Consider the following 14,642-nt stretch of genomic DNA (forward strand, 5'->3'; position numbering starts at 1 on the left):
CATACTTCAATTCATCTACGATTGCTACATTCATACCATACCCTGTGCATCCACCAGCGCCATTGTGGAGGATTTTTGAACTGTTATTTAGCGCATACAACTGGACACTTTTTCAACTTTTCTCCCATATAAGATGACTCTCCTTACCTCTACCCTCCATAATGAAACTAAGGAACCCTCATTCAGCCATTATACCATTCTGTGCATTGGGTCCAAATTCCCAAAACAGTAAAAATGCCCTGAAAATGTTACAAGCTCACAATTTTTTTCAAATTTTCCACATTTTATTGTAAACGTTTACAACATGAGACAAAATTAATAATTTCAACTACATAATGAAATAAAGTGACTAACCAGCTGTTCGAGAAATACTACTAAAGTGGGGTGGTTTTGATGCTTCAATATTATTCGTGTACACGATTTCTGTAAGTTCATAATTCCATGGTTTCTGTAAACGTTGGAAAGTCTGAATACATCATAATAAATGAGGTGTATTAATAAACTAGCTACGCCCCGTCGCGGAAAAATCCAACTAAAATATTATTTAACATGACTTGATGAAAGGTAATACTTAGCCATATGTAATTAATTAGGCTATTTTGCGAACATCATGGTATGATCAGTAAGGGTAAAACTATAGCCTCTGTCCCCGCTCAAAACCGCCCGCTCTGAATATTATAAATGGACGCATGGTCGTTGCTCTTTGTTTCAGTTATTTTAAAAGTGCGATTATTATCTACCGATTTTAGTAAATATCTTATTTACTAAAATCAAATGATATCAGCAATTTTGTCCAAAATCAAATACTTTTGATGAAAAATCCATTTATTTGGATAAGGAATAATAATTTATAAAAATAACATCGCAAATAATAATCTTGAAGCAAATTTGATAACAATATAAAAGGTTATAGACACATCAGAGACAACTATGTATGTTGGCATTTTACATGTGCAAATCTCAAGGAAATAATTCATATAAAATATAAATGCAACATTCTTGCATTCCTACATTACTGCAAACGCAGTACTTCAATGCCCATTTTCACTAACAACAAACAACTTTAGGTTTATTCAACTATCACCAAAGAGGTGGTGAAACGTTTTCTAAATACATTGCCAAAATCATTTAGCATTTAATTAAGGTGATTCCTTTGTTTGGTGAAAACAGGCATGAATATCATTTTATAAATAAAAAATGACATTAAAATTATTACATTTATCTTTGTAATTTAGCTATCATCTTCTTCTTGTACTTTGTGATGCAGTCCTTGAAATCGTTAACTGCACCCTGACATTTTCTCCAGTCCTTTGTAGTGTTTATGCATTCCTGGTAATAAAGACAATAATTTAACAAGATGATTTACCCGTTTTCTCTTATAAAGCAACATCTAAATAAGTAATGCCTAATCTTAGGAGATTCATAGGATTCAATTATTATTGTTGTTTTGGAAATAATTATTGTTCTACAGATATCACCTAAATTTTTAGAAATTTCCTAAATCATTAGGAATTTGATTTAGGCGAAGCCTAGGTTTAGTAGAGACGGGCAAAAGTTTTAGGGTTAAGTACTCATGAGAATTTTTTAAAACAAATGAGAATTGAAAAAAATTTCAAAACTAAATCTTCAATACTTTTTATCGAAATTCATTTTAATTTTATCATCACAAATCTACCTATTATCTATTATATATGACGAAATCGTAGACTAAGCCAAAGCATTTGTTTGTGTATGTCTGTTGGTTTGTATGGATCTCTCAAAAATTACTGAATGTGTTTGAGTGCAATCTTTTATGTTATATAGCTGACACTCCGGATTAAAATTAAAAAAAAAATGCTTTTTATTCAGAAAAACAACAGGGTTAATTCATAGGGATACACAATGAAAGTTTTTGTCAATTTTACTAGATACCTTTTTTTTCAAAGGTTTTACTATAATTTTGATTATGCCCACATTTTGTGAAGATCTGGTTATATCTTGATTATATCCCTCCCTACCCAAAGGATATAGCTAACATGTCCATATGCTAAAGCACGGAAACATGCAATAGGAAAAGTTTATATTATTTGGATATTTTTCCACTTGTGCGCCAGTTCTCTGAGAGTTAATAAAGCGTTGGGAGAAGCTACATTTTTATCCTTTCCCCGGGGGGATAATTGTCTACTGCCCTTGCTAGCCGTGCAGGGATCAGAAAGCAAACCCCTCACTAAGATGCAATGAGTATATGTAAACATACTAGGTGAATGTATAAGGGCATGCCCACTAAACTTCTGATCAAAATAAGCTCGCCCATCCAATTACTGACTGACTGACTGACTGACTTTGATACTCCTACTATAATAATATACTATATTGTCAATGTTTTATATGATTGCCCACATACTATTACTACATATTATTACATATTACATATTATTACTATTACTATAAGTATTTTTTGCCCGCATACCTAAGTCAAATTTATACACTAAAACCTAAACGTTTGGCTATATTGAGAAAATTGTAAACTATAACTAAACTATAGTAATGAAAATTTCAATCTAAAAGAAATAATTATACCAAGTTCATGCCCGTTGCATGCTCTCATCTGACTATTGTAACGTGTGAAAAGAAGAACTTTATCGAAACATAAAAATTCAATCCTTGTTCAATTTAAACTTGTTTTTTTAAAAAGCCTTATCATGTAGAAAACTTTATCTTTTTTTATAAATGGTAGTCTGTTTCTTGATTAATGAATGAATTAAATAATATCAATTATCATCATCAAATCAAAACATTATCAGCCCACTGCTGGGCACGGGTCTCCTGCCAAAAGGAGAAGGGGTTAAGTCTGTGGTCCACCATGCTTCCCCAGTGTGGATAGGTGGACTCCACACACCATTACATAGAACGCTGTCATGCAGGATTCATGTGAAGCAAGTAATATTTAAAAACGCATACAACTTATAAAAGTTAGGGGTACTGGGATTCAAACTCGGCCCCCCAACAAGTAAGTCAAGCTCATAACCTAGGAGGGTAGCTTTAGTTTTAAGTTAAAGAATGCGGTTAAATAAATATACTACGACAACACACACACCGCCATCTAGCCCCAAAGTAAGCGTAGCTTGTGTTATGAAGATAACTGATAAATATTTTTATGAATAATATACATAAATACTTTCAATATACATATAAACACCCAGGCACTGAAAAACACTTATGTTCATCACACAAACATTTTCCAGTTGTGGGAATCGAACCCACGGCCTTGGACTCAGAAAGCAGGGTTGCTGCCCACTGCGCCAGTCGGCCGTCAGTTATCACCATCACTAACATTAGTGTAACTTGTTAAATGTATGAACGCTTCATACGTGCCTGTGATATTTTGAGCTATCTCTGCTTCAATAATATGAATAAAACGATTGAATATGTTGCTAATTATTATTAACCGATATTATATAATAATTGTTTATCTATTAACCGATAGAGCGCAATAAAAACCATACAGACCTGGACTTTGTAATGTAACTCGAGACATCCTGCCTTTTTTAACATAGATTCTACCCGATCCTCTTCACCATCAGCTTTAATCCTCGGCTTTACAGTCATTTTTAGTGAGGAATTATTATAATATTATTATATTAATTATTTCAAAAAGTGGCTCTTGGTGTGTCTGTGGCGTTTGCTTTGTATTTATAATTTAAATTGTATTGTACGGCGTACCTTAGCTCAGATACAGATTACAGTATGATGATTTTAATTCCTCAGGTTTTGAATTCAGGAATGGCAATTCTGAGTAATCGAAAAAAATATCGATATATCGGCAAGCAATTAAGTCATTTTCCAAGGCGTTTCAGCTTGTCGATGGCTTCGGCTTGTCACTATAAAATGTTCCACAGATATTGTTCTGCGCTTGTCACCTGGGTTGAGAGTTACGTATGTACTCTGTGAGTCCTTAGTAAACAGCCATCAAAATAAATATAAATTTATCTCCTCAATCCCAAGCAACATTGGAGAAGTAAAGAAAATTGTACTCAGTTTGTTCATCAATGCGCAATAAAACCAAGAATTGAATTGAAGTACTGGCTGTAATTCGTTAGATTATGATCAGTTATTCGAATTCATCTGTTCCTGAGCCTATCAATAGTCACCTTGCATCAACCGTTGTACGAAATCACGTTATACTCTGATATAGCTACCCCGTTGGTCGTACCAGCACACTCTCCAGAAACCGCAACAATTTCGTTGTTCTGCTGCACAGTTACACCGGAGTAATGCGATACTGCTACGCCGCAGTTATAAAGAAAAATAAATAAAAATCTATAAAAATGACAATCCTGGGTCCAAACTCAGCACAACTCAACACAGCAAAAAGTGTTTGAAAGCATCACTAAACATTTAATAACACTAAAACATTGAGTAACTACTGAACAGTTAAGATAGGCGACTTTGTGAACTTCTATCGGCATTTATAATCTTTGCACTGCGCCCTCTACGTAACGCCTCCTTCTGTCCAATATTACTGTGCTGTTCGGTGCTGTGTTCGGCCGTTCCAGTTACCACCCTACCGACAAAGAATTCAAACTTAATCCATTTTTTTATTTCGTTATTTAAAAATGCTTGTTTTCTTTCTAAATCGGCTGTTCTTTTTTCAGTTATCATGATTAAAAAATTATAAGACATGCAAAAATCTGAAATGCCATTTTGTATTGACATAAGTTCATAGAAGACAGAAGCTAAATAGAGGGCAAAAAAGATTTTGAAAATAAACGGTTTGTAATAAAATAGTCAGGAATCGGTGTATGTTGCTATAAACCAATATGGAAGTATTAAACGTTGATGAATATGCAGAACTGTCGCTATTCGACAAGTCTATTCAGTTGGAAACACACTTGATGGATGAAGCTCTCCATAAAGCTCTTGAGAGGAAAGCATCAGCTTCCATCTCTGCAGAAGCAAAACAATTCAGATCACGAGATGCTTTAAAATTCGAATTTGAAACCTTCACATGCATAATTTGTTTTGAGGAATTCAAATTTCAGCTAGATTATGATGACCATATGAACATGCATAAGCAGGTAAGACAGTTTTAATTACTACAAAAATAGGAGAAGGTATAGATTTTTTTATGCTGGTACATCAGAACCAACATTTATAAACCAACTGTTTGGTTTTTAGATCAGTCAATCAAAATTCAAATTCAAAATTCATTTATATCAAGTACCTACTCTATAAGCACTTTTGAAACTTTAAGTCTGTCTGTTTGTAGTGACTCTTAAGAAGCCCCCAAGTTGCTCTATTCCAATATCAACAATTTACATTTTACATTTTAACATTCATTTTTCTATCTTGTGAGCGTGAGCAATGATGGGGTCAGATGCTTCCAAGCAACATTATCATTAAGAAATTCATCAATTTTAAAGTAACCTTGCTGTAATAAACATGTTTTAACATATTCTTTAAACTTATGCATTGGTAGGTTCAAAATAACCTAAGGAATCATTTAATAAAAACTAGACCAGGCAGAGATTGGATGAATGAATGAATATGCATTTATTATACACCACAAACAGAAAAGCATTGTAATTGCTGATGTAGACATTTGTGTCTCCTATGACAGAAGCCCTGTGCCCAGCAGTGGGATGTTGTAGATGATGATGTCCTTGTTATATACCTATGTATTTTGCAGAAGGCTCACAGTGATGTTGTGTCAGAAGTTAGCGGACCTCATACAACTGCAAGCTCCAGCTGCAATACTTCACATGCAGTTGAGAAAACGTTAGTATACAGTTTATTGGTATCACAAATTCGTTTGCTCTTTGATTAATAAAGTCTTTTAATTATGCAATCCCGTTATTGTTTTTCTGGTTTGCGGCTTTAGGTTTATTAGGTATGTGGTGTTCTTGTCCAAATCTTGCTTAAAAAAATCTCAGCTTAGGTATTGCACCCAGAAGGCTACTAAGGTTATATGAGAAGCATATTCATTTTACATAAAAAAGGAATACAAAACATTTAAAGTGTTTCCTTGTGACAACCCTATTGAAGATAAAGACCGGCACGTGCATAGTACCCACGCTACTTAATAAAGTGGCAGGAATCACATGATTTTCATTTTGCATAGATATTAGGGTTGTGTCTGATTTCTTTTAGGAAAAACTGTGGCAGGTGTTTACTCAAAAACTAATAGGTTTTCATTTTCAAAGCTAAGTCTCAGATTCAGTTAATAGTGTTACTCTGAACCCTGAGAAGTATTATTTCGTTTTTCATTTACACGTTGTATATAATACTACAGTAAACTGATATCTTTCGATATGTTCCAGGCTCACGCTTGATGATGGACCACAATCTGCCGCAGACTTCGCTCAAACTGTAGGTAAGTGTCTTGTGGACTCATTACTATCATTGTTTTTCCCATGGTTAATGGTGATGCAGTCTAAACTGGTAGCGGGCTAACCTGTTAGGCGCCATTGCAGTTAAACAAACACTAGGCGATAACAAACAGGTCTCAAGTATATAAGTTAAGTATATACAAAGTGTAACCGAATTACGAAATAGTGTTTAAGGCTGCATAAGTATTGAAGAATGCATATGTATTGTTCATAAGGAATCAATCAGCCTGTAGAAATATTAAATCAAAAGAATCATAATTATTTTTCCACATGAACGAATTAAAAACATTCCAAATGTTTACTTATGACAACCCTATTAAAGATAAAAGACCGACACGTGCATAGTGCCTACGCTACGTGACTAGTACCTAAAAACTATGGCAATGGTTTATTTAAAAACTATTAGCATTTCGGTTTCACAGATAAGTTTCAGAGAAAGTAAGTAATATCCCTCTAAAACATCTGAAGTATTATTTCGATATTCATTTACACACTGTATATAATTAAAATCAGCGTTTTATGAATTTTATTATATGGCTGAAGAATATGTTGGTTTGCATGCTTGTATATAAAAAAAACTTTATAAATAATTAAATAAGATATTTCTTGGTTTTAGTTACTCCTTTGCCTGCGAGAATTGTAAAAAATAACGAAAACGAAGTGAAGAAAGCAACAGAAGCAGGTAGCATCCGGAAAAGTAAATCAGTAGTTACAATCAAAAATGCCGTATTAGAGAACCAATTATGTTATCGTGATAATGATCGAAACACGATTATTAATGTTTTAAAAAATACTAACAAAAGTATGCAACAAGATAATTCGCCGAAAAATAGTGCTACTAGTGTGTATAAGATTATCTCCGTTTCTAAAGATTTTAACGTTCAATCCACTCAAATTAAATTCCCCGCAAGTAATAATGTGAAAAAAATGTTTGCGTGTCAACTTTGTGGCGATATGTTCGAAAAAAAAGAATCCTTGGTGAAACACAGACAAACTCACGATGGAGTACCGAAGAAACCGTTAATTTGCAAGTTTTGTTCGTTCACATGTAAATTTAAAAGTGGATTAGCGATTCACATGAGAAGTCACAGCGGTGAAAAGCTTCATTTTTGTATGCTATGCGAATACAGTGGCTTGACAAGTACCCATCTAGAGAGCCACATGAGAACACACGCTGACGAAAAACCGTATTCCTGTGAAGTATGCAATTTTAAATATAAACAACGTAGTTCTCTATTGAGGCACATGAGACTACACACTGGCGAAAAGCCGTATTCTTGTAAGTTATGCGATTTCAAATGTTCGGAGGGTAGTAATTTAGTTAACCATATGAGAACTCACACTGGTGTAAAGCCTTTCTCGTGTAACATATGTGAATTTAAATTTGCACGTAAATGTCATTTAGTGCGGCACATGATAACGCACACCGGCGAAAAACCTTATTACTGTGACGTATGTCACTCTAAATTTTCAAGGAATTGTCATTTAATGAGGCACATCAGAACACACACGGGTGACAAGCCTTATTCTTGTGAGATGTGCAGTGCAAAATTTGCAGAAAAATCTCGTTTAAAAAGTCACATAAAAACACATACCGTCGGAAAGCGTTATTCTTGTAAGTTATGCACATTTAAATGTAAAAACAAGAAGAATCTTGTCAAACACAGGCGGTCTCATACTGTTAGGTCGTAGAGTGTATTGGAATTTATATTGTTACGTGCAAGGGTTAAAAGATTTGGAATAATAATGTGATGACTCTTGTAATACTTTAATTCTCTTCAATACAAAGCTACAGAACACACTTCCAAAATCGCAGGTCAATCGTAGTCTAGAATGGTAGCTGCGGTCACTATATTTCACACTTTACACTTGTTTCGCTAAAGTATCACTTTAACTATCACCTTCTCTTCGCTCTCGAGAGCATACTGACTCTGTCTCGTCGCATCTTTTGTACCGCTTCGGAGGCCTAGAACATTCTTTACTTGGAAATTGTAAACAAGAGGAACGACCTAGAAACGTTTCGAACCATGCCTATTCTCGGAATTAATTCGTTGTTTTGAAGGTATTATTCGACATAAACACGTTAAGTACTTACACGTTACGCCCACGCGTGGTTATGAACTTCACGTTCCTAGTATTAAGATTCACGAAGACAGCAACTAACTTTCGCGATCTCAGAGAAACCATGATATCCCTCAAACGATAAATTCTGCCATTGTTACTATCTTGTATCGGATTTTTTATTAAATATAATTTATGTTTTTTGTTAAATATAATTTAAGTTTTTTGCTTACGCTGCGAAAAATGATTAAAACTAAGATATATCGTTGTTTTAGTAATTCCTTTGTCGGCGACAACAGCCACAAATGAAGAAAACAAAGTGAACAACGCACCTAAAGAGGCAGATTCTATCTGGAGAAGTAAATCATTACTTAAAACTAAGAATGGCGAAATGGACAGCCAATCAATTAATAGCAATAATGATAGAAATGTAATCATTAATGAATTAGATAATAGATCTAACTTATTTGATGTTTTCAGAAATACTACTAAAGCTGTGCTACAAGATATGTCGCTGGCAAAAATACAGAAAACAATTAGCTCTTGTGTCAGTCAGATTATTAAAAATTCTAAAGATTTTAATATTCAGTCAACAGGTCATAATCAATCACCTTCAACGGACAATATTGAATATGCCAGTAATGAGTTAATAGTAGACCAACACATTGTATCAAAACCTTTGCAAATGGAAACTGAGTGTTTAAGTAATTTCGTCGGTGAAAAAATTATTCTTTCTTCCGAAAGAAATACACTTATTGTCAAAAAAAAGTTTGAGTGTAACAATTGTGGTAATATGTTCCAACGAAAAACTTCCTTGGTACAACACATAAAGACACACACTGAAGCAAAACTGTTTCATTGCAAGTTCTGTCCATACACATGTAAATTTAAAAGTTCTTTAACGATGCATTCAAAAATTCACACTGGCGCTGACAATCTTAGTTCGTGTAAATTATGCGAATATAAATGTATACTAACTACTGATCTAGTGAGGCACATGAGAACACACACTGGTGAAAAACCTTATTCTTGTAAAGTATGCAATTATAAAAGTGCTCAAAAAAGTACACTAGTGAAGCACACGAGAACTCACACTGGTGAAAAACCCTATTCTTGTATGTTATGCGAGTACAAATTCGCGTCAAGTAGTAATCTAGTGAGCCTCACGAGAACTCATAGCTTAACAAAGTCTTTTTCTTGTAGTTTATGTAAATATCGAAGTGCAAGAAATTGTCATTTAGTCAGGCACACCGGTGAAAAGCCTTACCATTGTAAGTTATGTCATTCTAAATTCACACGAAACGGGCACTTAGTGAGCCACATGAGTACTCACACCGGTGAGAAACCCTTTTCTTGTAAGACATGCAAATATAAATGTGCAGAAAAAAGGACTCTCGTGAAGCACATGCGGTGTCATACTATTGATTAAGTTTTATTTAAACGGGAATTCATGTTAGCGTTTGGTATCTCAGACGCCTCTGCGCCTGGTATTGGAATCATTCCCTGGTATTGGAATATTTATTTAGGCATTACTTTAAGTTTGTTACGTTTAAAATGAATATTTATACGAATAGCACATTATAGCGCAGGATAAAAATTACAAGTATTTTAATTTTAAGTTTTCTCTTGTTGTTTCCATTGTTGATTTGACGGCCGATTGGCGCAGTTTGCAGCGACCCTGCTTTCTGAGCCCAAGGCCGTGGGTTCGATTCCCACTACTGGAAAATGTTTGTGTGATGAGCATGAATGTTTTTCAGTGTCTGGGTGTTTATATGTATATTCTAAGTATTTATGTATATTGTTCATAAAACTATTCATCAGTCATCTTAGTACCCGTAGCACAAGTTACGCTGAAATTGGGGCTAGATGGCGGTGTGTGTATTGTCGTAGTATATTTATTTATTGTTTTATTTTTCTTCTTTTTTTTTTCTTTGTCGTGTACAAATAAAGTGTATTAAGAATATTTTTATAGAGCCAAATGAATGTACTATGTAGAGATAAGTTGAAAACTGTCGCCTTGAACAGAGCAACATTTCGCGGGCAACAACTTCCTACAAATAATAAAATAATAATAAATAAAATAGTTTATTCACAAGAATGTAGGTACATAGAGTCACTGGCGTGCACTGGATTTCTTACCAGGGTATGCATACAGCGGGAAAATTGCATAAAATGGAAAAAATCCTCCTCTTATACGGCTATATTTCAATTCCAGGGTATGCAGTGCTTTTGTGCATGTATGAAGTGCACGCCACTGCATAGAGTATTTATAATTTAAAGTAGTTATTATAATATTTATACAAACAAATGCGTACCTCACAAATTATATCGGTGTGTATGTAATAAATGTATATAATGGTGCAATTTAAAATCTACTGTCCCTGATTTAGGTAAAAACCTGTATTACAGGCGACAGTAAAAATACTCGCCCTATTGAAAAAAAAAAATTAAAGATGAAAAATTATTTATTTGTTATCTAAATTTTATTACAAAACAATAGGCTAAGACCTCCATTTAAGTTTGGAAAAAACCTGTATTTGGAGGTCTCGCTCTTTCCGATATAAAGTTTACACATATACTAATAACATGACTTAACCAATTTATTACATTTTATAATTTTATTCCCATCTAGTTGTGCCTAAACTTGCACAAGCAACCACGCCCTCTGGCCGGAACAAATTAGCGGCAGAGATATGCATGTGGTTTCTAAAACTTACGCTTGAACTTTCTTTCCATCTAACTTTCATGTTTATATTTTTAGGCCTGTGATTATTGAATAAACAAACTTATTTTTGCAACATTGTTTTATTTACGATCCTCACCCACGATTAAGACATCCTCCAACAAATTATTTAAATTTTATTAAAAGATCATGCATAATTCACAGATTCCGCACCTTTGAAGGAATAATTATATTCAAAATTCATTTATTTCAAGTAGGCCTAATATAAGCACTCTTGTCTGTCTGTGTGTAGTGACTCTACCACCGGTTCGGAAGGCAGATTCTACCGAGAAGAAGCCGGCAAGAAACTCAGCAGTTGCTGTTTTCCAATATCAACAATTTACATTTTATAATTTCTTTTTCTATATATATGTTGTAGTTATTGTAGTTGTATTTAAAAGGGTTACCGAGTCTACCAGTGATCCTTGAGCCAACCTTGGTCGATTCGTTTGGCCCTTTAATTAAAGGGGCAATCAAATGGCTTCCCCACCAAGGTGTTCTTACGCACTATGCTACGCTGCGGTTGCTTCGAAGACACTGAAAGTTTTATTTAGTTTTAATTTAGTATAATCAATTGAGTCAGATCTATAATAATTAATTTAATTTGAATAATGAGAGTTTATTAAAAGAGCACTCGAAATGCGAAGAAATGGTCAAACCTACAGAGTGATATCCAGAGATCTTCGTCGGCCCGTTTCATCGATCCATCGCAGTATCCAACGGTTCAGGGAGACCGGTACTCATGTAAGAAGAGCAGGACAAGGCAGAAAAAGACGCACTTCGAGTAGGGATGATCGTTTCATTCGGCTTCGTGCACGTAGTTAGTAAGTACCCCCGTTTGACGGCCGTCCAAGCCCGAAATGAGTTAGAAGCAGTGCGGGGTGTAACCGTAAGTGAGCGTACGGTACGAAGAAGGTTCGAAAAACCTGGTTTGGGTTCATTTGTGCCCGCCAAGACTCCAAGGCTCGTGGTAAATCATCGTAGAAACAGGTTAACTTTTGCTCAGGAACATCGACTTTGGAACGCGGACCGATAGAGTAAGGTATTGTTTAGTAATGAGTGCAGAATTCTCTTAAATCAAATTGACGGCAGGCAAAGAATATACAGACGCAAAGGAGAACGATACATTCAGACAAATTTTGAAACGACAGTTGCATACGGTGGTGGATCAATAATGGTTTGGGCGGGCATTTGTTTTTGGAGCTGCATTTTGTTTTTAAGCAGGATAATGCTCGGCCGCATACCGCTCGGGTAACTCGGGTAAATTATATGAATAGAGGAAATGTTATGGAGTGGCCGGCGAGATCACCGGATATGAACCCAATAGAACACGTTTGGGACTTGCTGAAAAGAAAAGTTAATTGCAGGATTCTAGCTCCTGCCAACGTGGGTGAACTGCGAATCGCCGTAGTTGAGAAATGGCGGTGACTATCCCAGGTCATCGATAACATCATTCTCAGTATGCCTAGACGGGTAGAAATTTTAATAAGAGCACGCGGAGGAAATGCGCGATATTAATCACCATTTTTTACACGCTTTTATTAGCTTCACCTGTATGTTTGTATGTTTGTAACCGACTTCTTTGGACGCTATTTTGACCCACTTTAAACGGTTAGATTTCGTTCAAACTTTGTAGACATATCGAGGACCGATGACAATACACTAATTTGAGAAGACTATTCCAATTTTCAATATAAAAAATAAGATTTTTTTCGAACTATTAATTACAATTACTACAGCGCAATCTAGACCCAAAAATACTAATTCCACAGAAAACATTAAGCTACTAGATGGTAGAGGGCGTTAGCTGTTACTTTTAAATGGGCTGTTTTAAATAGTTTAAGGGGTGCTTTTTAAGATATTATCAAAATGATAATCACTCTACTCATATCTGTCAATAAAATATTTATAACTATTGACACCATGCACCCCACGCTTTTTTTACAATAAAATATTTTTTTTTTTATTCACTCTATATTAATTTATATTTATTTTCTATTTTTTAAGTTCGGTTTTCTATAAAAAGCGTGTTTTATTTTTAAACTATTATTTTTCTAAGTTAATTAATTGTTATTTTAATACTAATTTTCACTTTGCCCGGTTACATGAAAAGTTCCATAGCCTTTACTCGCATAATCTGTTCTTAATGTGATCTCATTTTAAGTAAAACAAATGAAACTTTAAATAACAAAAGAAGTGTAGTAAGTAGATTTTAAAATAAAACCATATTATTTTAATTGTGAACCTTTTTTTTGTGTTCCGTTAGATATGCGGTTGTGTATATAAGTGTTTAGTACCTTCCATATTTTTTCCAAATAAATCATTTGAACTTGAGAATCATAGAAAAGTTAGAATAGATTTGCTAAGTGAAAATCGATTGGTGAAAGGTAAATCTATGGATAGAAATCTTCTTTGATAAGTCGTCACTTACTTGGGGGATTGCCTTGTTCGTTCTTACTGGAAATGGGCAAAATAAAATATTATTTATTTATTATTTATTATTATTGTTTGTATTTTTTCTATAGGCGGCAGCGGAGTGGACCAAGGAGGTGTGGTCATTAATAAAAAGTCATTTAATTTCTATATTTTATTGCAGACATTTTTTTTTCATATATTATTTATAGATTGATGAATATATTATTTATTGACTTAGTACAGGAATAAATTAAATAATTTTACATTAATGACAAAATACTTTGCAGGAAAATACGCCAGGCAGGTTGTATAATTGATAGTTTTTTTTCCACTATAAGTTAGCCGTTGTCTCACCTGATGGTAAGTGAAGCTATGCAACCAACCAACAAATGTGCATACACCAGGAAAATCGCATAAAACGGCACAAATTCTTTCCCTATTCGAGTTATGTATCAATGTTAGGGTATGCAGTGCTTTTGTGCATGTATGGAGTGCACGCCACTGCTTGGTATGTTCAATGTAGTTATATTAAACCCTACCTCTAATCAGTTACTACGTCCTCGTACCGGAACGCTTGGCGGCACGTCTTTAACAGTAGGGTAGTAACTAGCCACAGCAGAAGCCTCCCACCAGACCAAAGAATATTCAGAAATTTATAAATTTCCATATTGACCCCGCCGGTAATCGATCCCAACCTCCCACTTATAAACCATTGCGCTAGGTAGGTACTATAATTTCAAGGTACTCGTTTCGGGTGGTCGTATGGCACATAATACGGCACATACGTATTTAAAAAAACCGATACTAACCTCTTAGAAGTATTATATAGTTTTTTAGACCTATACAACGCGTAACAGAATTACGAAATAATATTGAAGGATTCATAAGTATATATGAATATATTATTACTATTTATTACATATCAAAAACAAAAAAAAATTAAATTACTTTGATTTCAGACAATAATTAGTCGCGCTTAAAAAAACTAAAATTGTGAATTTTTTATTTTTTTAATAACAATACATTTATTTCTTATTGTAAAAGAGATACGAATGAGTAAGCAAGAGATCGGCCAT

General features: G+C 34.3%; 1 protein-coding gene across 7 annotated transcripts; it reads left to right on the forward strand.

The window, feature by feature from the left end:
• The first annotated feature begins 403 nt into the window (after nucleotides 1-403).
• On the forward strand, nucleotides 404-10,029 carry LOC120635416 (zinc finger protein 320-like). Of its 7 annotated transcripts, none has more exons than XM_039906434.1 (6): nucleotides 404-425; nucleotides 4,635-5,057; nucleotides 5,669-5,757; nucleotides 6,300-6,352; nucleotides 6,985-7,647; nucleotides 8,705-10,029. In XM_039906434.1, the coding sequence occupies exons 2-6, from the start codon at nucleotides 4,800-4,802 to the stop codon at nucleotides 9,856-9,858; spliced, it is 2,217 nt and encodes a 738-aa protein (XP_039762368.1). In that variant the 5' UTR covers nucleotides 404-425; nucleotides 4,635-4,799; the 3' UTR covers nucleotides 9,859-10,029. The 7 variants fall into 7 exon arrangements, with proteins under 7 accessions (XP_039762368.1, XP_039762369.1, XP_039762367.1 ...); XM_039906435.1 differs by lacking the exon at nucleotides 404-425 and adding an exon at nucleotides 3,908-3,926; XM_039906433.1 differs by lacking the exon at nucleotides 404-425 and adding an exon at nucleotides 3,933-4,145.
• Nucleotides 10,030-14,642: the final 4,613 nt, after the last annotated feature.

The sequence above is a fragment of the Pararge aegeria genome, chromosome 26, assembly GCF_905163445.1.
Source record: "Pararge aegeria chromosome 26, ilParAegt1.1, whole genome shotgun sequence".
NCBI lineage: Eukaryota > Metazoa > Arthropoda > Insecta > Lepidoptera > Nymphalidae > Pararge > Pararge aegeria.

Excerpts from the sequence above, each read along its gene's own strand:
- LOC120635416 (XM_039906434.1), top strand. The coding sequence starts at position 4,800 with ATGGAAGTATTAAACGTTGATGAATATGCAGAACTGTCGCTATTCGAC. Across the intron at positions 5,058-5,668 it reads ATATGAACATGCATAAGCAG|AAGGCTCACAGTGATGTTGT; the intron begins GTAAGACAGTTT and ends TGTATTTTGCAG. Across the intron at positions 6,353-6,984 it reads AGACTTCGCTCAAACTGTAG|TTACTCCTTTGCCTGCGAGA; the intron begins GTAAGTGTCTTG and ends TCTTGGTTTTAG.